We start from the raw sequence: 26414 nt of genomic DNA, 5'->3' as shown, positions 1-26414 counted from the left end.
AGGAGAGGACAGTCCCCTACTATATATACGGAAGTAGGCAACAACAATCCAATCCGCTACCCTCTGGTATAGGGAACTCTCCGTGGGAGACGTCCATATCCACGCGTCCATTAATGCTATGCCTAAGAACTACGGGATGAGTCCTGATGAGAGTGAAGACACTCTCTGCCTGGTGATTCTACCCTCTTGCCTTCTTCCCTTTCAACAGTAACATCCCGGCGAGACATCGCAGCCATGGTTGCCTCTCAGGCAGAATGATTCTCGAATCGCATCCAAGGTGTCTGGGGTGACGATGGCAAATGCAATTGCGCATCCTCGTGGGGCAAATCCTGATCTCAGGGCGGTTTATCTGCGAAATGCTGAACGAACTCCGGGCCGAACCAGAGAAACAGGGTCCATCATCCAGGCGCCCGGATTCCCCTGGCCCCTTGCGCCTTCCATCCTTCCGTGGTGCCGGGTTGTGGCTGATGACAAGGAATTGCGAGTGTGCGAGAATGCATGACCTGAACTGAACTCACTTGATCTGATCTGACTTGACTAGGTGAGAGATCGCTCGAGGTAAAACGAGAGAGAAAGAGAGAGGCTCCCGCTCGTTCCCCGAAGACCGGGCTGGATGTCGGCGTAGGTAATCTTGCCTACGGTAACCCCGTGACGCTTACCGCCTTTTCACCCATCCCATCCAGGCCAACAACAACGGCCTCTCGCTTTCATCCTTGGGCACCCAATGACCCGGTAGGGCGGTCCAATTGGCACCCGGCACTTTCTTCCTGTGCGGTCTACTCAAACTGCACGACGAAGTCCCTCGTCGATCTCCCCTACGAGGCCAATCTGCCAATAATCAGCCACAGTTGACAAGCCATGGCGGGGTTGACCGCATGGCGGGGTATTGCGGTCTTACATAATACGCTGTACCGATTTACTCGTACTCGTACAGGTGGGGGGGGGGGTGGTTTCTACATTGAACCTGGTTTTATTTCTAGATTGCGAGTATATTAACACACAAGCTATCAGACTCAATGCGAAGCTGAGAGAGGTCACCAGGAGGTATTCAAAGTAGTATACCTAGAAGTATGTCAGGTGGAACGTGGTGGAAGGCCCTGGCAGCCGCATGAATCGCCGAGAATCGTCCTTCCGCCTTCTCTTTTGAGATTTGCCCTCTCGATTAAATATTCTTGTCGGAACCTGCGACAACGTGCATTGCTTGACCCTCAACCCACCAGTTCTTTTTACGCTCTATAAACTTAATTCTTTACGATTTCTCGCTTCATTCTCAACTTTCTTGAAACCTAATAATTACCTCACATCATCCTCAATCACCATGGACGCCAACATGAACGGTCTCCTCAAATGGAGTATCCAGAACTCCACCAACGCCTCCGACCCTAATGCCTCCAACAACAACAACAACACCAGCACCGCTGTCACTGATGCCGCCTCTCGCGGGATCAACGCCGAGATGATCTCGACTCTGTTCGGCGGGCCCTCCGATGCCGATCTGATGAAGGCCTCCATGGAAGCCCTGCGCTCGGACGAGGTCGACCTGGAGAACAAGATGATCGCCTTCGACAATTTCGAGCAGCTGCTTGAGAACATCGACAATGCCAACAACATGGAGCCGCTGGGCTTGTGGACGCCGCTGGTCGAACTGCTCCGCCACGAGGAGGCTGATATGAGACGTATGGCGGCATGGTGTGTCGGTACGGCCGTGCAGAATAACGAAAAGGCTCAGGATAAGGTATGGTGTTCACCCCCCCTTGTAATCGTGCAGATCTAACCGTTCGTTTCTCTAAAGCTCGTTCTGTTGAACGCCCTGCCCACCCTCATCTCGAATGCCACCTCCGATCCTAATCCCGCCACCCGCAAGAAGTCCGTCTATGCTATCTCCTCCGCCGTTCGCAACTACCAACCCGCTATGGACGAGGCCGTGAAGCACCTCCCTGAGGGATATCCTCGCGAAAAGGTTGATGCCGGAGATATGGAGGCCGTGGATGCGATCATGGACAAACTGAGAGCCCACCCGGTCGAGGCGTCGGCTTAAGCAAAAAAAAAAAAAATTATCTTCTTGACCAGAGGGTTCGTTGAGAGTTTTTGACGCGGTGTCTCAGACCGCCCAAAATAATCCCGTCCGGCGTGGGAGAATAATTTCGTCGAAGGATACAGGCCGATCCGTTTGTTTTCTGCAGCCACAGGCCACATCAATGTGGCTCCGTGATGGTATCGGAGAGGCGCTGGCCTAAGATGACCGCTAAGGACGCTGCGATTGCGATATGCCGTGATAGGCTCCCCGTGGGGAATCACTACGCAGGTAGTCCCGTTTGATATCCTGACGTTGGCGCGTTCAAGAGTATACGATGCATATGACTGGGGACTTTTGCTTTAGTGGCCCACGTGCAGCTGGGCCATTTACTTGGAGTACATAAAAAATAGACGAAGATACAACAATATAAGTTGCCTACATGATGAAAAGAAACCCTGAATACTTGCTATGCACGGTGTCTCCTAGAGCACCCCCGTAGATTGCTGTCTTGAGGGTCCGTTCCCATCACAAAACCGACTACAACTACTATACATCTGCCCTCAGAATGAGTCAAAACGCTCGTATGATATTGACTAGAAATTCTACCGATAGCTGAGATCCGAAACTCGAGTAGCCCGACAAACAAGAGGCCCTACCGGATCCAAACAAAACCAACGGCGACAGCGAACCAGATAAAGACAAAAAGACCATACAAAGGGCCAGTCGTAAGGGATTTTCGTAACAGAGGAAGCAGAATCACCCCGACTTACAACGCAAGGTTGTAAGTGAAGTCATCTTCTATGTTCTGGGAAACCCAAAGGACAACGGAGCTGGAGAGGAAGAGCGAACAGGGTCAGTTTCGAGTGATATTGACTGGAAAGGGCGAGCGCGAACGGGGTGTATTTACCTCAGCATGATGAGTCCGTTGGCGACAACATTGGCAATGCCAAAGTAGAGGGTCTGCAGCGGGTATTGTTTGATGAGGTACTTGAGAACCATGACGGTCTATGGAGCGTAGGATGAGGGGTTAGCTCTCAATTCCCAGGGTTGTTCTTCCGCCATGGAGACCGTGGGTAGTCTCTTGACGTGGGGATGGGAGGAGGGGAGGGGGGAGATGGGACATACTACACTGCCAGCGAGACCTCCTGCCAAAAGCGCAAAACCCAGGAAGAGCACGAAGCGCGCCTTCCAGGCGACCCCACTGCCACTATAGCTGAAGCTGTCGGCCTGCAGACGCGACTTCTCGATGGAATTGATCACCAGCATGCCCAGGGCAGAGCAGATCCCAGGAACCCAGTCCACGAACTTCACATGCACGGACGAGCCATTCAGGGAGCTGTGGGAAAAGGCGGCGGCATCAACGAGGAAGAAGAGACCGAGAGCGAACTAAAGATAACGTCGGGTTAGCGGGCGGTTGGTCTTTGAGAATGACTCGAGGGGGCTGATAAGCTTACCAGGGCACCCGAAGTATAGACGCCCGCATTGCGAACGGTCGAGTTGTTGAGCCACTCGGGTTTGGACCAACGGAACAGGCGGTTGTTAGAAGTTTCCATTGTGCTTTGAAGGCTCCTGTAAGGGTCGTGAGGGCTGCAAGTTGAGATGGAAATCGGAGACGTGCTCTGGCGTTGATCAGTCGTAGCAGCGGTAGCTGTCTGGGGAGCAAGCAAGCAAGCATTAATGAATGATGCAGCCGGCCGGCCCCCGGAAACCGGAAAATCCATTTTGCCGCGGCACGCTACTGCGTCATTTCAAGGATTCTACAGGCAACTTCCATTATATTATCCAAGAAGACAAGCGTATATTCACTAGTTACTTCAAGACTTTCCTTAGTCATCTATCTAATTCATAAAGTCATGTCTCATTCAGTTGTGCCCCGCACTATTAGGTTTCCTCGCAGAACAATCGCAGGAATTCATCGATATAGTTCATCGCCTTCCCTTTGTCCAACACCGGCGGTAATACCTTCGAGTGGTCACCGTCGGCGGGTGGTTCTTTCAGGTATTTTCGGAGCGCAAACGTTGAGGCGCGGTAGGTGGCATGGTACATTGCCTTGAATTCATCTTCGTCTGTACCAGAGGCCGACGTGGGCAATGGAATGCCATCCGAGGTCAGACGAGAATCCTCGTCAGGGGCGTTGATCCCCGTGGCGGTTTTGCTTGATCCTCCAGATCGGGACGTGGCTCTGTTGTATCCGTATAACCGCATGCATGTCAGAATAGTACGCGTGATGATATTCTTGTTGTCCATAATGATACCCTCGGCATCCTTTGGGGTCGATGAGGGCTCCTGTTTCCCTTCAAAAGATAGTAATGCCGGCGATGGCTCTCGTTTTTCTTTTACGATGGACTCGATAAACGGATTGGGGGTGTTCCTCCGCGAGACGAATTCACGCGCTTGGCTCCGGTTACTGCTGGGCCGCGGAGGTTCCGCCCGCGCCTCCAACGGTTTGGCAGAGAGCAGATTCGTCCCGACCGAGAGAGACCGTGACCGCTGCGATGCGTTGCGATCCAAAGCCAATAGATTGGGCTCCTCAGGTTCCTCTTTCACCCGGAAGGTCTGCAGTTGTTTCTGAGAGGACTGTGAGAGCGAGTGCGCCATCAATTGGGACACGGCCTCGCCACCCTTCTGTCGTACCCGCCGGTGATGTTGCGCAACCGTTTCAAAGAGGGTTGCAACTCGCTTGCGCTTGGGACTTGGGGATCGGATGTCCGGTAGAAACTCCGCAGGTCGCCCGTCGCCAGCCAGCGCCTCCGCCCGATCCGGAGACGGAAGGCATTGCGCTTTAGAGATGAGAGATGCAGATAGCGGCGTGGCGTAGATCCGCAGCTCCTGTCGGATAGTTGGGCCAGCAATTCCACCGGAGCCTGGCAAGGATGATGTAGGCGGAGTAGGAGGCCGCCCGAATGATGTCGCGCTCGATAGGACACCGTGAACAAGTAGATCCGTCGTGCTGGACGCCGTTTTCGCACGTGTGCAGTTGCTGATACTGACCAGAAAACCTACAGGGCACTGGATAGTTTGGAATTTATCCAGGTCCTCCTCCTCTAGCCAGACCCCACCGAGCAACTTCTCCTTCAGCCATTGTGACGTTTGCAGGTGCGTTGTATGCAATTCCAGGTTCGGACCAACTCTCGCATATAGTGGTATTAACGCGGGGTTTACAAAGGTTCGAAACCCGAGCGTGCAGTCTCTTGATAGATCCGATTGCCAACTGGAGGACCGGTCAATGAGCTGTAGACCTGAGGTTGTCAGTTTAGAGAGGCGCTCAGCAACCCTCAAGTTGTCGCGTGAGAACCCTTACCTTGGAGTTGGGACTCGCTGTCTAGCGCAAGGGCTCCAGACCAGACATTCATCGTAATATGGTCATTGATATCTCACAGCTCACATTTTCTGGCCGCGAATCTATATAGTTGCAGGGCAAAAGGCCGCTTTCCTTGGTATAATGTTCGTGAGCAAGGAATGATTCCCATGACGCGCCGCCGGGGGAAAAGGCAGCGCGGTATCACGTGATGCGATGCGCGGCAGGCTTACGGCACCGACACCCTCGTGGATGCCTTCTTGTCATACATACCCTGAGAGCTTGTGAGGGGCAGCAAGACATACAGAACACTCGCAATTCATCTGGTCGAATTTCTCTATCGCATTGCTGTGGCTACTAATACATCCAAACACATCGCCGAACAAGAACAAAATAAGAGACATCAAAAAGGCTTAATGAATAGGGAGTACATTTTACTCCAAGGGTAGATCAAAGCAAGTGACGGTTTCGTAAAAGGGATCATGGTTGCATATATATAGATATAGGTGCTAGTGTTAGGGGGAGAGACTGGATTGAGAGAATCCGCCAAAGAGATCAAGGGAACAGTCAGCCTTCCTGAGATGACTATCCTCCGATAACAGCTTAGAATTCCTCCTGCTCCTGGAAAAACATCGAAAAACTAATGATAGTGCCATAGATCAAAAGTCCTCCAAGAATCGACATGATCATCGCGGGGACCTCGATAGCTCCGCTGTGGGCCAAGACGGCGGGCAGAGCTACAGTAGAATTCAGAATTAGCATGGTTGAGGCGGATGGAAAGACTGAGATAAAAGAAAGCCTCAGAAGCAGCTGACTTGGGCATATGCGATCACTAATACGGTGAAATGCGGCCGTTGTCGAAGCTTGCCCCGGGCAGCGTCCACGTGAATCTCCATCCGGGGAACTTACCAATGCCCATCAACACAAGGAAGCCCGTAAGGAAGCGGCCAAAATCCGCTGCCGCGTTGCCAGAGCTATCCATAAAATCGTCCGGGTTGGCACATCGCGAGCAAATCCAGTTGGGGAGGGGCGCGACAACGTAAGTTGCGACGACAATCAGTGGCAGGTAGTTGTGCCACAGGGCGGAAGAGAGGATGACGAGAAGGAAACCAATGGCAAGCACCTATTCACATAGAAAATACATTAACACCGATCTGGGACGATGAGATTGCTGGACGGAAGATGCATACAAATGAAAGCGCGATGATCGTCTTGAGTCCGGCCGTCATGATTGCGGTAGTTCAAGGACCGTCGAGGTCCAGCAAAAGCTCACAGCTAAAGGCAGCAGAAAGAACGATAAGATGGGTGGATCAAGTTTAAGCAGCAGCAACAGAGACAAGGCGGGTGCTAACGCAGCCCGTCTGCATGGAGGATAAGGAGGTGGTCGAAGGAGCAGGTCGGTAAGTCAGTCAGTCATAGCGTAGGGTAAGAGTAGGAGGAGTCGATGGGCGACGGGAGTGACGTTTGGCGGGAACTTGCAGCGCAGTCAGCCTCAGGCGCCAGGGCCACACGGCAACGAGGCATTAAGGCACCAAGGCCACGAGCCCGGCGTACGGTAACGTAATTACGGCGAGAGGAAGGCACGTCAGTCGCTCTCTGCCTGCTCACCTCCAGCTCCGTCGCACCTCTTCAACCTCCATCCTCCACCCCCGTGTCATTCGCATCCATTCGCTTCTTTCATTCTCCGTCCATCTCATCTTCTTTTCCCGTCTCGTCATCTCTCGCTCGCCATGTTCAGGAACAACTACGACAACGATGCTGTCACCTTGTATGATCCTATCTCTAGCTCCTTCCGGCGCCTCCCCTCCCCAAGCTTCCCAGAAACCAGCTAGCTAACTGCTTTTGTTTTCATTCGTGACAGCTCTCCGCAGGGTCGGATATTCCAAGTCGAGTATGCACAAGAAGCCGTGAAGCAGGGATCCGTGGTGGTGGGATTGGTCAACAAGACGCATTCGGTCCTGGTTGGCTTGAAGGTGAGTAAATCGATCAGAATCAAACAGTCGATGGCTACGAAAGTGTTCCGACCCCAGGCAGGAACAGAAAAAGCTTAGTAGCCCCTTAAGAACAAGAATAAAAGGAATCTGACGTCTTCCCTCCCCCCCTCTAGCGAAACGCCGAAGAGCTCTCCTCATACCAGAAGAAGATCATCGAAGTCGACTCTCATATGGGCATTGCGATCGCCGGTCTGGCCTCCGACGCCCGCGTGCTTTCCAACTACATGAAACAGCAGTCTCTCGGCTCTCGAATGACCTATGGTCGGCCCATCCCCGTGGACCGCATCGTCACTCAGATTGCCGACCGCGCCCAAACAAACACCCAGCAGTACGGAAAGCGACCCTACGGCGTTGGCCTGCTCGTGGCCGGAGTCGACGAGGCCGGCCCTCATCTGTTTGAGTTCCAACCGTCGGGCATGATCCACGAGATGGTGGCCTGCGCCATCGGCGCTCGCTCCCAGATGGCTCGGACGTACCTCGAGCGCAACCTCGACCAGATCTCCGACAGCTCCCGCGACGAGCTGATCACTCACGGCCTGCGGGCGCTCAAGGAAACCCTGTCTCAGGACAAGGAGCTGACGGTCGACAACACCTCTGTGGGCGTGGTTGGTCTTGCAGGCGAGGAAGCTAAGGGAAAGATTGAGAGCTTCAAGCTATACGAGGGTCAAAAACTGTTACCGCTGCTGGAGGCCCTGGAGCAGTCGGATTCGAGCGAGACGAAAGAAGGAGAGGCGACGATGGAGGTTGACTCATAAAGTACTTTAACTAGATGCATGTCCGTAGCTTACGAATCTTGATCCTTTCTCTCTGTGTGCGTGTGTTTGCAAATCTGTCTATATCGGCATTGGGGTAATGCCGCTCTCTACTAAGTGTGCCACCAATTGTCATGGATAAATTGAGAGTCTCTTGATGTCTAGCTTTATTCGGTCCCGTCTATATAAGAACGAAGACGATTGTAAGATGTCCACGCCTCCCGATCCTCTTACTCATCGGACCAATCCAGCTGCATTCTACCATTGCTGACCTTGTACCCGGTCAGGCGCGGCCACACCTCGGCGACGGTCTTCGCCTCGACGAGGATATCGCCGTTCGCCTCCCCAATGTATCCCTCGCGGACGGCGTTCTTGACCCAGGTCAGCAACCCATCCCAGTACCCGTTGACGTTGAGCAGCACGACCGGCATCTGGTGAATACCCAGCTGATTCCAGGTCGTCATTTCCATCACCTCCTCGATGGTCCCGAACCCGCCGGCCAACGAGACGAAGCCTGACCCGGGCCCGCCCTCGCCCACCTTAGTCGCCATCAGGCGCTTGCGCGTATGCATGTCCGGCACGATCGTCGTGATGCCGTACTCCGACGCCGCCGTCGAGTCCGTCACCACCCGCTCGGCCTCCTTGCCGTCGGCCGCCGTCGTCGACTCGTCGCTCTTCGTCTGGTCGTATCCTTCCTCGATCCGCACCAGCGCTCGCGGAATGATCCCGTGCACGGCTTGCGGGCCTGATAGCGATACCAGCGTCCGCGCCACTTCGCCCATCAGACCCCGCGTGCCGCCGCCGTAGACAAGGTGTACGTTGTTTCGGTGGAGCTCGTGTGCCAGAGCGCGCGCGGTCTCCATGTGAGCGGCATCATTGCCGGATACGGAGCCGCAACTAAATAGAGGAGTTGAGAGACGTTAGTTGGGGTTTTAGGACCATCGCGGGGAGAGAGAAAAGAAGGCCGAAGGCGGGGAGGAGGGGAGGAGGGGAGAAGGGAAAGGCGGACTCACAACACACAAACCACGGCGGGCTTCTCTGCTTGAGCGGTCGCCATCTTGCTTCTTTGCTTCTTAATTCTTTTGATTTAGAGAAGATGTGGTGCAAAGGCCGGTTCCAATTGAATTAGAATAAGGTACTCGAAGGTCGGAAGAAGGTGGAGAAAGGAATGGAGAAATGATGACAACCTGGGAAGGCAGGAATCCACCGGCGTCAAAATACCAACTGCATGCCAGTCCAATGAGTCATCGTCGAGCTGCCCAACAATTCCTGCGTTGGTGGCTTCGCTTTATCAGTTCCTTCTTCATGTGAGATGTCCTGTAGAGATAGGTGCATATCGTGAAAAGCCCCGCGATCCAGAAGAACCATTCCAGCAACTATCGGAACCTTACTCGGATGGACCGGAAAGAATCCATCTGCGTTTTTCTTTTTGGCTATGGGTATCATCCATTAACAATTAAGTATCTGGCTGGCGTTGCACTCAACTACCGGCTCTGGCCTTCTTCTTCCGCATTTTACTAGTCTCCTCCGAGCCCGTCGCCCCCGGGGTGCCCTTATCAGGAACCTTCCCCGGCGTGTCGACCTTGACTTGTGGAGTCGCAGCTCTCCCCGGTACACTACTTGGACGGCTGATGTTCGACGATGGCTTCGGCGCCGCGAGTCGGTCGGCGTCCCCGGATTTGGACAGGATGAACGACCCGGGTTCTCCTACCAAGGGATTCTCGTCCATAAACTCGTCTCCAAAACGGGACAGAAGAGAAAACGACTCTGCCAGGGTCTTTGTGTCTTGGAGCGCCAAACCGGCGCTGCTGGTGTGGGCGCCCACGAGCGCGTTCCTGGTAGAGTCGGCCTCGGGCAGAGGTGTGTTCTCCTTGCTTTGTTGGGACGAAGCCCCGGGCTGACTGGGGTCAGTCGATTTGGGTGCGGGCGGCAGATAGGTGTGACCGTGAGAGGGGGTGAACGTCGGCAGTGTGGATGCAGTCTTGAGGAGACTCGTGAGTGAGGTGACCGAGGATAACTGGCCATGAGTTAGTCGAAGTCCAGCCGCGGCCTTGGGAGCGTAGCACGTACAATGCGATTCCCAACAACGCTGGCCACCGACGGAGCCATGTAGATACAGTCGCCCATCACAAAGTAAGTCGAAAGAATGACAACTTCGTCCTCCAAGCCGGCACGCTTTCGCCTCGTTTGTTTCCTAATTACCCAGACGTTGGACGGCTCGTGGGCAAATTGAGTGTCCGATTGCGCTGCTGCTTGTAAGGGGTCATAGGCGACGACGAACTCCAGGCCCTGCATGGTTTTCAATCGCGCTTCAAAAGCATCCCGAGTCTCCACAAAATGGCGTAGGGCTTCGTTGTAGTTCGCCTGGATGGCCAGAGAAGCATTATTCGAGGTAGCATCGAAGAAAGGCGATTCGGCAAAGTAGAAGAGAACTGTTGTAGAAGAGAGGAAAAGTTCCCTGCATCAGTGCAACGAATACAAGGCGAAAGAGAAGAATGGTTCTTACTGTTGTTCGAGTGAAGATAGCCTCCCATCATCTGGACATGAGGTGGCGATCGCCAGAGGATCTCCTCCATTGAGGCATCCTGATTGCCGGCCATAGGGACAGTCTGAAACCAGGTTATTAGTTAGAGGACGCTGGGAGGGTGTGTCAAGTTGGAATTGCGAGGTTGAGGTGGGTTTGGGGCAGAGGGGAGAGCAAAGAGACAAAGCAGAGCGCCCTCTCCGCGGAGCTTCAAGCTGTTTGCCTGGTTTGCACTGCACCCCAGTCAATCTACTACAACCAGATAAGATATGAAAGATATATATTTCGTTAATATAATTTTAACAAACGCCCGCTGAAAATGGTCCATCGCTAATATGTTGAATCCGACTGAATGCTGTCTATGCTTGATCCCCCAGAGACTGGTCTATGCAACTGTTGAAAAGCGTTGCGGTGAAACACCTGAACATATCAAAACAAAGAGTGTATACAAACATCCCCTAAGGATGCAAGGGTGCGAAGATACCAGAAACCGTCCGAAGTTTGGTCAGCATTTCGTCCCATTCACCCTGCGCGGTACTAAGGACAGTCACAGCGCCGCCGGCGCCAATCCGCCACCGCTGCTCATCGCTCTGATCATCAGCGCAGGTGAACGCAGTGCGGATGAGAACCGAGAAGCTGCCCCCGCCGCCGAGGTCGAGAAAGCCCATTACCCCGGAGTAGACGCCTCGCTTGCGGTTTTCGATCGAGGAGAGGTGCATGCACGATCGTTCCTTGGGGGCTCCCGTCATGGAGCCGGGAGGAAGACATCGCTGTAAAGTTGTAAGCCCGTGGACGGACATGTTCGTAGATTGAAACTGTGGCCTGTCGCGCACGGTGAAGCCCGGCCGGTTGGGGTCGACGGTTCCTTTCACGTGGGTGATCATTTGATAGACTCTTCCGTGATCTTCCACCTCGAGAAGTTTTTCCACATGAACACCGCCGGAGCCACAGATCCCGTAAAGGTCATGGCGGATCAGGTCTGCAATCATCAAGTTTTCCGCCATCTCCTTGGTCGATCCGAGGATCTCCTTGGCTTTTTCCAACGTCATGTCTTCGGATTTGCGGACAGTGCCCTTCATGGGTTTCATCTCGAGGGTGGATGTTCGGTCCCAATTGAGGAAACACTCGGGACTGCTGCTGACGATCCTGGCTCTGCCCAATCTTGCATAGGCGCTGAATGCGGCGGGGTTATACCGCCGCAGCCGTTTATATAGTTTCCACGGGAAGACTGCTCGACCACTTTCGGTAGAAGGTGCAGGCAGTTTGACTGACGTTTCGCAGCTCAGACATAGTTCGTATGACTCGCCAGCTTCCAACTCGACCTTACAAGCATCGACCTTGTCTTGATAGGTGTGCTGGCTGGGAAACTGAACCTCTGCCTGCCGGAGAATGCAATCCAGAAACTCGGAGTCGTCGGATGTCCCAGGTGCATCCACCAGAGAACTGTCCGTCAGTAATTGAAGGGTTTCATCGAGCCAGCCTGTCGGTACATCGTCATCTTTTCGAATTGATTGTATAGTGACGCGACCCGTCTCCTTATCGACAACAATACTCCTCTCCGTCCATAGCAGGTTGACGTCCGCAGGGTCTTCACCTAGGGAATCGTTCAAGGGACCTTTTTCCAGATCGTGGTTCTTCGGTCGAGCGAGACAAGCGAGGCCCAGTTCGTATGAAAAGTAACCCAGGAAACCTCCCCAGAATGGAATTGTTCGGTCACCCAACCGAACCTTTTTCATCTCCATCAGATACCTGAGGACATCCCAGACCTGGGTGACGGGCAACTCCTCTTCCACGACCATTCCTTCCTGTTCTGAGCAACGACGAGATATAGAGGAATCCTGGAGCTTTTCTAAGACCAGGTTCTCAGTCTGGGTGTAGAATTCTAGCCTCCAGCTGGACGGGCTCGGTACCGAAATGACACTGAATCTATCGTTGGACTGAAACAACACCGTTGGCGAGGTGGGAGTATTTAATATTTCGCAAATCCTCTCGGCATCCAGTTTGCCAGCCGGAAGGGTGCGAAAGGCAGCGTGGTCCGAGGTGGACGCAGTCCAGTCCAGCATTGTAGAAGCAATCTCCGGAAGAGAGGGCATATCGCTCGACGGCTGAACAAGGTTGCTCGAAAGAGCCCTGTAGCCTCCGCGTCCATTCTGCTTGTTGTAGATAAGAGACATCTCCCACCACCTCCTCAGGATCCTGTTGCAAACTTGGCGATCTGACTTGCAAGATTCCGGGTGAAACTGCACTCCCCAGAACGGCTTGCTTTTGTGGCGTGCTGCCATGGGGATCTGCGTTCTCGTGCTAGACCCCTCTTCCTCAACCAAGAGCCAGGCTAAGAAATCCAGGTCAGCGGGGCTCGGTTTCTCTCCATTGACGCCGTTACTCGAGATCGAGCCGTCCCATTTAGCATATAGAGAGTGGTACAGAGTGACCTCCACGTCCTGACAGTCCACGAAAATGTCTTTCTGCGCCGAGGCAATCCGACGGACCTGGCCATGGAGTGGATACGGCAACCGGCCGACAGAGAGTCCATGTTGAAGGCAGAGGCTTTGAAACCCAAGGCAGATTCCCAGGACGGGCAAGATGTCAGCATTGCGGAGACTCCAGATATCGCGCATAATCCCGATATCTTCTGGGACATTAGGATCGCCAGGTCCCGGGCCTAGGACCACCGCTTCAAAGTGTTGAAGATATTCGATCATGTTTCCTTCGGGCCATTGCGAGTCGATCATCATGACTGTTACTTTCACTCCTAGCACTTCTTCGAGCATGGCCACGACATTGTAAGAAAATGAGTCGTAGGCATCAACGTAGAGCACATTTTTGCGAGAACCAAGCCCTATCGACGGCGAGGATTCGTCATGCCCTAGTAAAGGAGCCATGCTGTAAGGGTTGTGGGAGGAAGCAAGCTCGCGCCTAGACCTAAGGGACTGAGACGACAGGTTTATATCAATCCTCTAAAATTCTGACTGAAAGGAGAAAAACGAAGAAAAATCTTTAACAAAATCATACAAAGACAAAGAATAACCTTTCTAATCTTCAGGGCCGAGAGGCGACAAGACAGGCAGACCACGGACGAGAGAAATCTGGACCAACCCAAGAGGGCGTGTGGAGGTGGCGATGGTTCCACCTTCAAGAAAACTTGGCGCAAAGATTTTCCCTTATTTCCGTGGACCCTGCATGATTAAGCAGGGAGGGGTATCATATCAATTAAGGATTAACAAGTAAAATTGAGAAGCGAGAGAAGAGAGAGAAAAGAAACAAAAGCAGTTCGCGGGGTTGACGAGGGAGAAGGAAATTTGCTGCGGCTTCGGAACGGCAATCGACGGAAGGGCAAAGCTTGGCTGAGAGAACAAATACTACACTGTACTGAGTAGAGTCGAATTAAACCAAATGACTTGAAATCAAACAACACCAATTCACCTAACACATGTAGATCCTAGATCCGTTTCGTTTATATGTACATGTACACGGAGTGTCGGTCATCATCGCCATTAACTTCTAAGTAATAGTCATCATATCTATGCACAATTGCACATAGATGCAACCAAATGCTTAGGTCCTAATTGCTGGGGGCTGGAGCGGCCAACTTGGTGGCGATTTTGGGAAAGTACTGCGCAACGAATCCTTCACTACAGATGGGGGGATCAGCAAGATGAGTCAAATGCATCGAGGCAACAGGGTCAACATACGTGTAGTAACTGTGAGCAGAGCTGTGATCGCCGACCAAGTTATGAGCCAATTCGTGACAGAGAATCACCCACCAATACACCAGGGCGTCGCTCCGGTCGGCTGTCGAGCTCTGGAGCAACTCTTTCTCGTGCAATTGCTGGAAGTAGAAGTAATTGCAGAAGATGCTGCCACCCCGGTTGAAAGCGATGGTCTTTCCACCGGGATCGTAGAAGACGCTGAGAGTGTTTGTGCGCAGGGAAAAGACTCCGGCGCAATCGATCAAGATCGAGGCGAACATGTTGATGCCGCTACTATTCTGGGCCAAAAAGTTTGACCGGTCGGGCAGGGTCTTGACGAAGAGCACATGCATCCCACAGGGAAGAGTCGCCACAAACTCCAAATCATGACTCGGCCGCTCGTCACAATAGGACTTGGATTCGCTGATCTGGTTCGTCTCCGGCCGACTGTAGAGCCCCGACGATCCGTGAGGCCGGCAGGCTTGGACCGCCGACAGCAGCTCGTTCTGTAGACGGTGCGGAGAGCTGACGGTGACTGGCGCCTCGGGGCGCGATGACTTCTGCGGGTCTTCCGGTGAGTATGGGGGCGGCGGAGGCGTGGGCGAATTCGAAGATTCCGGAGGCGTAGGCTGGGATGGCTCGCTGTTGAGCGGATTCCAGCTCGACCGCCCGCCCTCCAGCCCTAGGCGTTTGCTCCAGTTAGCAAATAGCCCCCGAGGGCGCCGGTCTTGTTGGTCGGAATCCGAGCTGTTGTCCGGTGGTGCGCTAGGGCCGGCGGCCACTTCTTTGTTGGACGGAGAGTCTGGGAAGTCGCCCGGCATTAAAGATGGCTGCTTTTCCTCGCTCTGCAACTGAGACTGACGTTCCTGTGCCCATGCAGCCTCTCTTTCCTGAAGTCGTTGTCGCTCCTCCTCTAATTGTTTCTGCCGACGATCTTCGGCCATCCGTGCTTCCTGGGCCTTCTGTTTGAGAATGCGTTCCACGTTATATCCACGCACCTTGAGCTCCATTAAATCGGTCTTCATCAACATCTCAAGTGTCAAGATCGAGTGAAGCTTCGGGCGAACAAGGAGGAGATGCACGAGGGCTTGGCTGATCTCGTAGATGTTGAATGTGCCAGGACAAACCCACAGGCACCAGGATCGAGTTTGCTGCGTGATGATGGCACTGCGTTTCTGCGTATGGGAGATACGACGGCCCCGGAGAGAGCGAGTGAGCGAGATGGAATGTGCCACCTGGACCTCGAGGTTCTTGTCCAGCCATCGAACATCATGGCGGATAGAGCTGGCAGACTGTTCATGGAGAAAGAGTCGACAGCGCTCATTGACCAGTTTCTTTAATTTGGCCGCTGGCCGCTGGTCGGCGACCATTGCACCACAATGTGTACGTTCTTCAACCAGGCTGCTTAGCGGCATTGCCCCGAGGGCGATGTAGAAATTCTCAAGCGCCTCCTCCTGCGGTGCCGCTAGGATATGTTCCTTAAATAGACTGAAACTTTGGAAATCATCCACCACGACAGCGTCTTTTGCAGGAGTCAGCACCCATTCTTTGATGCTTTGTTCATCGTCGTCGTCCTCATCGTCGGATCCGTGGATTTTTCGGTCCTTTTCATGGGTTCGAGAGGAGACATCTCGACTAGCGAGAAGGAATGCGGACCTTCTCATCTCATTAAAGAGCTCTCGGTCCCTCCTCAGCACCGATACGTTCTCCGCCAATGTTCCGAGCAGTTTGAGGTATTTCTCCGAGCTTTGAAATGCAGACGATATCCTAGCAGGCTCCTTGACTAGCATTTGCGCGAGCTCGATCTTTGTGGGCTCCCGCTTGGAACCAACGGCCATCAGGAAAAGATTGGCCTCCTGTCCAAAATCGACAAAGTCGAAAATATCCCGATAATCTTCACCTTCCCCGAGATAGCAAAGTCTGGGGGCCACACGCCGAGGGCTTGAATCTTTGGTTTCCGTGTGGGAGATGGGGACGATCCGTGCATTGCTAACACGATCTATATCACGCGCGCTGAGCTCAGAGACGCGCCCAGCCAGGTATTTGAACAGCACCCTCGCATCTCGCTTTGTGGAAGGGGGTTGACGAAGCAAGAAATCTAGGCACTCTGTGAGGGCAGGGTGCTGCTTGACTCCTAGTTTGGAAGAATGGGCATGAAGGTCTCTCCGTAAGATAGGTAATCCAAACAAGGTAGCACCTTCGTCGGTGAAACATTTGCTTGGAATAGTCAGAATGCCGTCGGCCCCATCAACCGGTAGAAATGGAACATTGACGGTAGCACAGTCAAAGGCTGCGTAGCCGTTATTGTGGTACTCGGCGATGTAGTACGACATTGCCTTCCCGTGGAGGCTCCAGTCATTATTCGCCGCCGCCTGTGCCATTATCTGCACCATTTCAGCGGCTGATGGGGAACTTCTCAAGCCTAGCATGGCCAAGAATTTACCCTCACTGCTACTAGTCTGGTATCTTGTGGGCCATTCAAGCACAGGTAATCCGAGTGCTCTGAAGGAATCCTTTGGCTCGAAAAGTTCATATATTTTGTAGCGCCGGCGAGCAGCCGATTTGGAATCGCCTGGCTCAGCGGTGCAGATACTGGTGTTCCGGAGTCTCTTGATATCATTTGCCGGGATGTCATCACGGACAGAAGCCAGATAACGGACGAGGTCAACATGGCTCCATTTTCCTTTGTCACTGCCACCAGATGATTCCGAAGTGTCTAGAAGGCGCTCAAAGATTACACCCAACTCGACCGTCTTTCGCACGCCAAGGGCCGCCAGAAACTTCTCTTTCACGCTGTTGAGACCATGCACCACTGGCAAATCATCGAACAGTCGCACGGACGAGAAATAGGTTTCTGCCGGTCGTCTCATGCCGAGCCTTGTTGGAATGACGGTATGCGGTTGCAGCAAGTTGATCACAGTCTGTTTGGAGGGCTGACTCAGTGGCTCCCATTGTTTGGAAAGAATAGGCATGACCTGCGCCGAAAACGATGGTGTCTGTGTGATATCTTGATCCAAAGCAAGAACATTCCGATTTCCTGCATTGGTGATCAGCCAGCGGAGCCAGGGGACTATCTGAAGCTCTGCCCAACCGAAGGCCTCTAGTTCGAGTTTTCCCAAAGACTTGGTATATTTGAAAGGCATCACTGACGGCGCCACAGGAAGGTCGACGGGTATCTTTTGCGGGCTGAGGTAGCTGTTGACGTCTGAAAAGACAATCAGCCGTGTGGTCTTGCCGCCACTGTCTTCGTCGTTGGCCACCGCAACACTTAACAGGCTTTGGACGGAAGAAAAGTCGAGCTGCCCTGAAGCGGCCCTTCGACCTAGCCAAGAGAGAAACTCGACGACCTGGTTTGACCGCAGCGTGCTGGCTTCTAATTCCCGCTTGATATCAGATACAGTAACGTCAGTCACCAGTCCAAAATCGGTCAGCTTTCGGACAAAGTCCTTCGCGCCGCCGACGAACTCATCTGGTAGAACAGGGATCGAATCCATGAAGCTCAGGTCTTTGGGCGCGATTCGCGCCTGGTGACTTTGAATGACGCCGCATGTCGATAGCACGTCTATGGAGGCATTCTTGTTGCACGTCCAAAATGAATCCTCGATCGTTTGTCCTAGAAGAGAAGACGGCGTCGACTCGCGGAAGACAAACTGATTCGCGGTGTGGATGGCCTCGGGCAACACTCCAGCAATATCTTCCTTGCGGATTTTGGAAGGGTGTGATGAGTGAACTTTGGACCTGATCGACGCCATTTCTGCGGACCAGGCAATTCGACAGACAATCCCCGCCGCCCTGAGCATTTCCAGGTTCCACTTGCTGATATAGCGGGTATTGAGATCGATGCTCTCACGCTCGACTGTGGGGATGACGGAGGGAGCAGAGATGTGTGCGTTCAGTCCGGTGGTCTGCTGGGTGGGAAAGCCTATAAAAATTCGCCCAGCTTTCGATGGAAGAATTGAGGCCAGCACCTCTGATGACTGGAACCCGGCCTGCCCAGATGCGATGCTTGTATCATAGGAAGGAGTCAGCACGGCCAGCGTCGACTTCTTAGGCGGAGGCTTCCGAGTGGCTCGTTCGAGCTCGTTGCTCAAGGACTGGCTAATAGAAGATTGAAGGCTCGCAGTGTTGATGTGTAAGAAGACCGATGCCGTTGCATTACCGTTCAGTTCTTCAGCGGTATTGTTGACTGACGGCTCGGGGTTCTCAGGCTTTGCTGGATTCTTCTCTTGCGTATTTTGACCCGTGAGCCGAGAGAAAAAGGTCCGCAACGATCCTGCCGTATCCCTGAGGCCTTCGCGAAATACACTGGCGTTGGGGTTCCATTCAACAACCCGCATCCAAGAGGCATCCACTTGCGCGACTTCTCGCGTGACATTTGTGATCTTCATCAGGCCTTGGGGAGTCTTTGTCTCGATGTCCCGCGGAATAGCAAGACTGACGCTTGGAGCGGTCTTCTTGGTGAGTTTCAAGAGATTCCAGTCATCTAGCCATAGCTCTATACTCTCAAGACTGACGAATGTCAGGCTGCTGGACAAGAATTGACAGAGCTGCATTAGAGAGGGAATAGGGGATGTGTCATTGCGATAATCCAGAACAAACGTCGTTTCAGGGTTCCCTGAGGTGTCATCTAGTTGCAACCGACGGGTAAAGAGCGCATTCCCTTTCCAATAAAATGCCATCGCATCCTTCCCGGATGATACGAACGGCTCTTCACAGTCATCGAAAACACTGTAGAACCCGACGCCGAACGCGCCGATCTTGGTCTCGTCAGGATTCCCATCCGCAATTCGTTTTAATCGTGCCCAATCCTTTTCGCTGAACGGAAGACCGTTGTTTGATACCAAGAGGCGCTTCAAAGTATGATGCGAAATTGTATGCTTGAGTAGCGTCGTGTCGTCGGCGGGAGAAGGCAACGGCACAGTTACAGATGGTAGCGTCTCAAATTTGATCGTGACTTTCGTGGCATTCGCATCGGCGGCGTTTTGGATCATCTCTCGTAAGACCGTCCTATTGTTCAGTTAGCATGGTTCTGAGTTCAGTCTACTAGGCCGACATACCATTTCCCTGAATACCGAGCCAGGACTTTAGAGATCAAGCCTCTCGTGTCGACCGTCACAGCCTCTTCGTCGTTTCCCGAACCCATCGTGCGCGCCTTCAGCGCATTGAAATCCAAGCCCGGCGCCATCTTCGTCGAATCAGCTCGGCCAGCTAAACTTCCCTGCGAAACAAGATCCTAAACTCAATAAACCAGGCAACAACAGTAGCAGCACGCCGATAGCGAGATTTTTCACAGAGTTGAGAAGAAACAAGAATACGCTCAAATGCTCACGGAAAGATGACGCTCCAAAAACCACCCAACGTGGCCATCCTGATGTTGTTGACGGCGGAGACGGAAATGAGCGGCGATCCGGCGATGGGTTATCGGGGCTTATCGCGCGGCTTATGTAAGGCGACACTTGGACTAACTGGTTCACTACGGAGTAACTGACAAGACGAAACGAACCGCATCACCACCATTAACTCCCTGCAAGTCAGTCGACTTGATTGGGGTCTTAGTTGGTTGTACAGTTCGGGTTCTTTGTGATTTTTATATTCTTTCGGATCCTCTGCTTTCCTTCCTCGCATGATTTCCAGGACCTTGGACACCCCCTGGAAACAGTCCCGAGCAGTTCGCAGACTGTCTCCGCTCCACATCCTGTGCAGATGACAGTATGGGTGTCGACCCTCTGTCCCCTATTGCACCGGTGCGCCTTAGGGCGCTGCTGCTCCCGGTCGGAAAAATCAAACGCTCGCGGTTCTTAAGCTTTGCCGCAAGGCTGCAGGCCGAAAATGTCGTTCGTTTGGGAGACATTAGTCCGGATGCGCGACCCAATCGAAGTAAGCCATGCACCGGGGAAGATGCCCATAACACGATGCCCATACTGATCGTCGGGTAGATATGTTCTCTCCGTTGGCGTTTCCTACGGGCATGATTCTCTACGACCTTTCCTTCTCCGTGCCTCCAACGTCGCATCTCGAGCTCTTTCCCTTTGAAGTCTTTCGCGAACCGCTCGTTGTCATTGCGATTGCCGACGGAGCAGAATTGGGGGACGGGGAGAACGGCGAGAAATTAGAGCAGGTCGGCGGACTGGACCAGCTTCAACAGGAGCTAGAGGTCGCGCGAGGGCGACACACAAGGGCATTGGTGCATCAACTCCTCATCTTCGATTATAAAGGCGTCGACAAGCTCTCGAATGGACCGGGAGACGTTCTATGGGTACCACGCCCCGAGGCGTCCAAGGCAACTACGATGAAGACCGTCTTATGCGATATCACCTCCTTGCTACTGTCGGAGCTGGATGAGTTCGCCAAAACCATACAAAACATACCTTCCCTTGAATCTCCCAAGGCCTCGTCTTGGGGCCCCCAACGAGGTCCGGATCTACGCCCGCGTCCCACCGACAGGTTATTTCATCGCATGACTATGCCTGCGCACCTCCCCTCCAAACCGAACGGTACCACACCTGAAACTCCTGGCGCCAGTTCGAGCCAGAGCTCTCCTGCTCCTAGCGACTATGAGACGCCGACAACCTTTGATGAAATTACGCGATCAATACAATTGTCCAACCGGGCGAGCACGTTTGGGAAACCTAATTCCCTACCCTCATCGAAGGAACACAGCCGTGATCGGATGTCGGTGAGCAGCATGAGTGCTACTGACCGGACCAAAAACCGTATCAAAGGACGTACGGGTCTCGTGGTAGGGACACTCTTCCTTCAAGCTGGAAGATGGCCAGACGCTCTCAAGGAGCTTGTCGAAGCCGCATCAAATGCTCGAGCAAGCAGCGATTACGTCTGGCACGCCAAAGCCCTTGAATCCATTCTCCTGTGTCTATTAATGTTTGGTTGGGCAGGGATGGACTTTCAGGTATGCTACCTCTTTGCGGTCTCAACCTTTTCATGCAATAAGGACACAACTAATGGAATAGATCCCTCCCATCTGCTATCCGGTGGCCGACAAGTCTGCGAAATCATCCTTCAACCTGGACCCGGGCTCAGGGCAGTCCACACCTGGGAATCGTGTGATCTCTCTCCAGAATTTGTCGAATCTCTTGCCGGATCTCTCGAATAATATAATGAACCTATATAACCGCGCAGCAAATATTACCGACGAACCTCTGCCTCAGCTTGTTTTCTCTGAAACCGTGATCCGCTTAGCGAGGATCTTGGTGGCTGCGCGCATTCGGGACGGGGCCTTGGATGATAATGCCCTGAAGCATATTGTCACGAATGAGCCTCTCGTGCCCTTGCTCCGACCAGAACGTCCCCGTGGGCTGGTCATTCTGCGCAAATCTGAAATTGCAAATTTTCTGTTCCGTGCCTTGCCACTATCCCCTGGGTCGGACCTACCGGCAACAGACTCTATACCGATCATAATAGGTGTCGTCTCCGTTTTGAACACCCTGGATCTACCACGGAAGAAGGCCTTCATTTTGAGGGAGCTGTTATCAATAATGGTGCCAACTCTTGTTCAAGCCCGTAAAATCGGCGCGGCGGAAGTAGGCATTCATCCTGCCGCCGGTCTTGCTTCGCTGAGTGAGACAGCCTTTGATATCAACGCTCTTGATGTCGGTCCCGGGAACATGGAAGAAAGTGTGCGTTCTCTGCTTGCCTCGATAGGGGAGATTTACGGAGTGCAGCCTTCTTCCTTCTATGAGTGGGAAAGCACTCGCTCTTCAACCCAGTCGGTTCCTGAATATGATTCAGTCGCCTCAATTGTTGAGCGTTCCTTTAGGCACGCTGTTCTGGACAAATATGGTGACCTAAATTTGAAAGTTGATGTCCTCAGAGCCTGCATTAATTCATGTGAAGCCCTGCCAGATTTTGGTGGTGTCCTCCGCTTTACGGTGGAACTACTTCAAACCATCCGTGGAGATCTCATGCTTACCGAAACACAATACACCCCTCCGTACTTGCCTCATGATGAACAGGTTCGCCTGCTCAACAATATCAAGCGCACGGTTGGCGCAGCCAACAAGCTGGGAGCATCAGGTCTTGAAGCGGAATATTGGGACGATTTTTTGGTCCGTGGAATACAAATGCTACCTCTATCCGATACCAAGAAACCAGTTCGCCGCTCCAGGCCAGAACTTGATGCGGTGACCGTTGAGAAACCCAAAGATCCGTTCCTATATAATCCCTTCTCCAAGGCAAACAACAAGGCTTCGGAGCTTCTGATCGTAGCGGGGGAACACGCTGCATTCCAAGTCACGCTTCAAAACCCTTACGAGTTTGAGATCGAGATCGAAAGACTCCGGCTTGATGGCGAAGGCGTACCGTTTGATGCTGTGGCCGAATGGATCATTCTGCCGCCGCTCTGTTTGCAGCAGGTGACCGTGTATGGAATGGCTCACGAGGAGGGGAAAGTGAACATCACCGGCTGCCTTGTCAAGGTTCGGCATTGTAGAGAGCGAAAGTTCCCCATCTTCCAGAATTGGTGGAGACCAGAGGCTGAACAGAAATTCAAACGAACTGGATTAGCGGCCAAGAAGCCCTCAATGGACCGTCCTCTCTCGTGGAGCTCCACGACGTCGAAAGATGGGAAGCCACTTCCCAAAAAGGGGCCTGAAACATCGTCTTGCGAGGTCAAGGTGATCGGTCAACAGCCGTCTTTGATCATTGAATCGCTTTCACTATCGCAATCGGCTGTGATGGTTTTGGAGGGCGAGCTCGGATCCTTTCAGATCACACTACGGAACACGTCACCATGTCCTCTCGACTTCATCCTTTTTACATTCCAAGACTCCACGACGAGGCAGATCCAGTCTGCCTTGGGCAATAAAGACCTACTGCCGGTCGAAGTGTATGAGCTCGAGCTCAAGTTGTCAAAGCCAGCTTTGCAATGGCGCCGAGAAGGCGTAAATCCAGGTGATCACACCATACCAGCAGGCCGAAGTGCCACCTTCGCTATTGATATCATTGGGAAAGCCGGCCTACAAGACACCACGGTGCAGATTGATTACTCCTGCGTCGGATCTGCTGATCTTCAGTCACTTCCGGACGTCTTCTACACTCGACAGTTATTTGTACCGCTTACCGTCACAGTAAATGCCAGCGTAGAAGTCGCCCGTTGCGACATACTCCCCTTCAGTGCTGATTTTGCGTGGTGGAATAGCCAAGGCGCCGACCCAAAACCGGGACCGGCTCAGGCTTTGCCTTCGACCGACGACAATTCCTTCTCTCCCGTGCTCTCTCACCTTGTCCAAGGCGCGTATGGCCCTGAACACTGCATCATGCTCCTCGACCTCCGCAATGCTTGGCCGAACCCCCTATCGGTGACGCTAGATGTGAGCGACAATTCTGTGGCAGATGAAACTAACACAAAGGATGACCGATATTCTGTCTCTGGGGAGCTTCAGCCCGGCCAGCTGTCGCGCTTTGTTTTTGTCCTGCCTCGTGTTCACCTCGATAACCCTCATGCTTCGATACCACTTCTTAACACGGGAGTCAAGAGACAATTTGTTGTCAGTGCCAACAAACTTACATTTGAGGGCGAGGCAGCGTCACGCGAAGCGTTTTGGTATAGAGAAGAGCTGCTCAAGAGAGTGAGCGGATCCTGGAAGGAAAGCCCAGCTGGGCGTCAGGGAACGATTGACCTGCGAAACTTGCGCTTCAGCGCACGCATGGTGGACGCCTTCCGGCTCGACGATGTCGACGTGACCTTTTCTTTGCTCCCCTCTTTCGCAGACGACGCATCCGCCGGTGTCACCCAGACTGGACGGTCGAAATATCTCGTCCAGACCGATGAGATGATGAATCTCACTGTCACTGTCCGCAACCGCTCCTCGCGGTCCATTCACCCTCTCCTGCGACTGCAACCGAGTCTTCGCCACCAACCCAGCAACATTGCCCTAGATCTGTCACGACGTCTCGCATGGACCGGTATGTTGCAGCAGGTCTTGCCTATCATCCACAGCGGTGAGAGTACGTCTGCCACGATCGGAGTGACGGTCCTCTGCAGGGGCGAATACGAACTCGGAGCCACCGTGGAGGAAGTCCGTCTTCTAAAAACCTCCACGAACCGGAACTCTCTACTTCCGGTACCACACACCTTCCATGAGGACGACCTGCCGATCAAGGATACATTCGGAGCGGATGTGGCCAAGAAACGACGTATTTGGCATGCCAAGGAGATGTGCATCATGGATGCGCACGCGTGAATTCAACGGAAAGGAATCACGCCTTAATTGACAACGAGTACAGCGGACTCTTTTTTTGTCGGCTTTCTTCGGTTACGATAGTCGTGGCGACGAGGATTCTATGATTCTCATGAATGTTATGATGTACTTGTGAGATACGGGGTAAACGTTGGCGGTCATTCTAAGCAAGATTTTACGATGCAGTCGTCTAGGGGAGTTGTAAATAAGTCGAGTACGAAGATATTTTGTTTCGCGAATATAGATAGAGCTATTTGATCGGATTCTGGTGGTTTGTATATACCCTCGGGACGTCAATGAAATATCCAATCACAATCACTCTTAATCAACCGCGTCGTATACGACCCTAAGCTTCAGATCCTACGATCTGGTCCGGATCGACGCGGGAAGAGCGTATGGCACACGCACTGCTCTGCAAGCACTGCAAAGGTGATGGTGCCATTCAAGGAGCATCTGACCCGGGACTATGAAACGCCGAGGCAAAGAAACCTCAGTGCGTTGAGGATGGATGGCTTCTTTCTCTAAAGACAGTCGTGGCATGCAACTGTCAGCTCAAGTGGCCGCCTCACCATCTTCTCTTTCGTGGAGATGAGGCGCAGAGGGTCTGTCCTTCGCAGGCGAAGGGCCTGGCTGCTCTCCCTGAGGGAAACTGAGGTATTTCCAGTCTTCGATCTCCTCGATGATACATTTCAGCCGATCCCGGATGCTCTCGACGGCGTACGTTCCCAGGATAAGGCGCAGGGGAGGATAGGAACAATGGCCCAGCTGCCAGACCAGGTTGGCCGCTTTGACGGCACTGGCGGGCTGCTTATCGCCGAGCCACATCAGCATGCGTTTCGCATGCGCTGCAGGGGAAGTTGGCGTGTCGTATGGCTCACTCGGCGGCTTGACGAGGAAATGGCCGTACAACGGCAGGGGCGATGCCAGATCGTGGTCGGGATTACTGGCCGTCAACGCCGCAATGGGGTCGTCCGACGCCACGAGGTCCCCAACGTCGTCGCGACGCATGTGGCCCGGTTCCACGAGCGTCGTCTTGATGTTAAAACTGTCCACTTCGTAAAGCATGCTCTCCATGAGCCCCTCGACCGCGTATTTCGAGGCGCAGTACGGGCCTAGCCCCGGTACTCCCAGGGCGCCCGATGTCGAGCTGAAGATCAGATAGCGACCGGCCCGTCGCTCGCGGAAATGCGGTAGGGAAAGCTGAATCATATTCAGCGTGCCGGTGAAATTCGTCTCGAATTGGTCGCGGATGTCGTACTCGTCCTGGTCTTCGCATGCGCCGATAACCCCGTATCCGGCGCAGTTCGCGATGATGTCAATGCGACCAAATCGTTCGATGGTGCGCTCAATGACGCGCCGCACGGTCTCGCGAGCGCGCACATCACATAGGAGGCCCAGGCAGTTTTCATGCTCCTCCTCCAGCTTCTTCATGCGCTCAGGGCTATCCTCGAAGGTGCGCCCCACCGCCGCGACAAAATCATCCCGGGACAAAGCGGTCTTGACTAGCGAGCGACCCATGTGACCGGTAGCGCCGAAGATCTATCCAAAAGAGAGTAGCGAGTCAGGAGCCCGTCTTAAGGGACTGGGGATGGTGTCATCATACCAACCACACAAGCGGCTTTGGCGGATTTTGGGGACCTGGGGGGTCAGTAGTCGAAGGAAGACGGAGCTTTGGCTCTCGCATCCCGGAGCCCGAAGGCGACGAGGCGTTGGGCTCCATCTCAATTGAATCTGATAGTAGCTGCAGGTGCAAGACCGATGGATCCGGAGTTGAGGTTGACCGCGGAATCTCCACACTGAGAGAATCCGGGGGTCTCACCGCCGAGGATTATATAATTCTGAGAATAACAAGCCAGTCAACTATACGAATTTCGACTCCGTTACATTTGTGATGTGACATCTGGTCGATGTCATTGCGGTATTGCATATTATGGAAGCTGAAAA

The 26414-nt window shown here is 53.3% G+C and overlaps 12 protein-coding genes across 12 annotated transcripts; 3 read left to right on the top strand and 9 right to left on the bottom strand.

The window, feature by feature from the left end:
- Positions 1-1318: 1318 nt before the first annotated feature.
- On the top strand, positions 1319-2038 carry fes1 (Hsp70 nucleotide exchange factor FES1; the record flags this gene model as incomplete). Its single annotated transcript, XM_046090657.1, has 2 exons — positions 1319-1735; positions 1793-2038. The coding sequence occupies 2 exons, from the start codon at positions 1319-1321 to the stop codon at positions 2036-2038; spliced, it is 663 nt and encodes a 220-aa protein (XP_045946632.1).
- Positions 2039-2783: 745 nt separating this feature from the next.
- VPS68 (UPF0220 family protein) lies at positions 2784-3570 on the bottom strand (the record flags this gene model as incomplete). The annotated part of the gene is made up of 4 exons (XM_046090656.1): positions 2784-2847; positions 2925-3022; positions 3143-3403; positions 3472-3570. 4 exons carry the CDS (start codon positions 3568-3570, stop codon positions 2784-2786), a joined length of 522 nt encoding a protein of 173 aa, XP_045946631.1.
- A 328-nt stretch (positions 3571-3898) lies between these two features.
- On the bottom strand, positions 3899-5370 carry LDX57_008934 (uncharacterized protein; the record flags this gene model as incomplete). Its single annotated transcript, XM_046090655.1, has 2 exons — positions 3899-5256; positions 5319-5370. The coding sequence occupies 2 exons, from the start codon at positions 5368-5370 to the stop codon at positions 3899-3901; spliced, it is 1410 nt and encodes a 469-aa protein (XP_045946630.1).
- A 548-nt stretch (positions 5371-5918) lies between these two features.
- VPS55 (Vps55 family protein) lies at positions 5919-6544 on the bottom strand (the record flags this gene model as incomplete). The annotated part of the gene is made up of 3 exons (XM_046090654.1): positions 5919-6052; positions 6225-6438; positions 6506-6544. 3 exons carry the CDS (start codon positions 6542-6544, stop codon positions 5919-5921), a joined length of 387 nt encoding a protein of 128 aa, XP_045946629.1.
- Positions 6545-7045: 501 nt separating this feature from the next.
- Positions 7046-8064, top strand: pre5 (proteasome core particle subunit alpha 6; the record flags this gene model as incomplete). The annotated part of the gene is made up of 3 exons (XM_046090653.1): positions 7046-7083; positions 7177-7288; positions 7423-8064. 3 exons carry the CDS (start codon positions 7046-7048, stop codon positions 8062-8064), a joined length of 792 nt encoding a protein of 263 aa, XP_045946628.1.
- A 227-nt stretch (positions 8065-8291) lies between these two features.
- On the bottom strand, positions 8292-9118 carry LDX57_008931 (LOG family protein; the record flags this gene model as incomplete). Its single annotated transcript, XM_046090652.1, has 2 exons — positions 8292-8958; positions 9075-9118. The coding sequence occupies 2 exons, from the start codon at positions 9116-9118 to the stop codon at positions 8292-8294; spliced, it is 711 nt and encodes a 236-aa protein (XP_045946627.1).
- Positions 9119-9541: 423 nt separating this feature from the next.
- MED6_2 (Mediator of RNA polymerase II transcription subunit 6) lies at positions 9542-9790 on the bottom strand (the record flags this gene model as incomplete). The annotated part of the gene is made up of 1 exon (XM_046090651.1): positions 9542-9790. The coding sequence occupies one exon, from the start codon at positions 9788-9790 to the stop codon at positions 9542-9544; it is 249 nt and encodes an 82-aa protein (XP_045946626.1).
- A 299-nt stretch (positions 9791-10089) lies between these two features.
- Positions 10090-10661, bottom strand: med6 (mediator complex subunit MED6; the record flags this gene model as incomplete). Its single annotated transcript, XM_046090650.1, has 2 exons — positions 10090-10493; positions 10568-10661. The coding sequence occupies 2 exons, from the start codon at positions 10659-10661 to the stop codon at positions 10090-10092; spliced, it is 498 nt and encodes a 165-aa protein (XP_045946625.1).
- Positions 10662-11043: 382 nt separating this feature from the next.
- Positions 11044-13467, bottom strand: pabA (aminodeoxychorismate synthase pabA; the record flags this gene model as incomplete). Its single annotated transcript, XM_046090649.1, has 1 exon — positions 11044-13467. One exon carries the CDS (start codon positions 13465-13467, stop codon positions 11044-11046), a length of 2424 nt encoding a protein of 807 aa, XP_045946624.1.
- A 680-nt stretch (positions 13468-14147) lies between these two features.
- Positions 14148-19459, bottom strand: LDX57_008927 (histidine kinase-like ATPase domain-containing protein; the record flags this gene model as incomplete). The annotated part of the gene is made up of 3 exons (XM_046090648.1): positions 14148-14217; positions 14278-19281; positions 19332-19459. 3 exons carry the CDS (start codon positions 19457-19459, stop codon positions 14148-14150), a joined length of 5202 nt encoding a protein of 1733 aa, XP_045946623.1.
- Positions 19460-19985: 526 nt separating this feature from the next.
- On the top strand, positions 19986-24473 carry LDX57_008926 (TRAPPII-specific subunit TRS120; the record flags this gene model as incomplete). The annotated part of the gene is made up of 3 exons (XM_046090647.1): positions 19986-20151; positions 20211-21181; positions 21243-24473. The coding sequence occupies 3 exons, from the start codon at positions 19986-19988 to the stop codon at positions 24471-24473; spliced, it is 4368 nt and encodes a 1455-aa protein (XP_045946622.1).
- Positions 24474-25022: 549 nt separating this feature from the next.
- On the bottom strand, positions 25023-26190 carry ADI1_2 (SDR family oxidoreductase; the record flags this gene model as incomplete). Its single annotated transcript, XM_046090646.1, has 2 exons — positions 25023-26009; positions 26074-26190. 2 exons carry the CDS (start codon positions 26188-26190, stop codon positions 25023-25025), a joined length of 1104 nt encoding a protein of 367 aa, XP_045946621.1.
- Positions 26191-26414: the final 224 nt, after the last annotated feature.

The sequence above is a fragment of the Aspergillus melleus genome, assembly GCF_016097325.1.
Source record: "Aspergillus melleus strain CBS 546.65 chromosome Unknown contig5, whole genome shotgun sequence".
NCBI lineage: Eukaryota > Fungi > Ascomycota > Eurotiomycetes > Eurotiales > Aspergillaceae > Aspergillus > Aspergillus melleus.
This window is presented reverse-complemented; position numbering and strand designations above follow the sequence as displayed.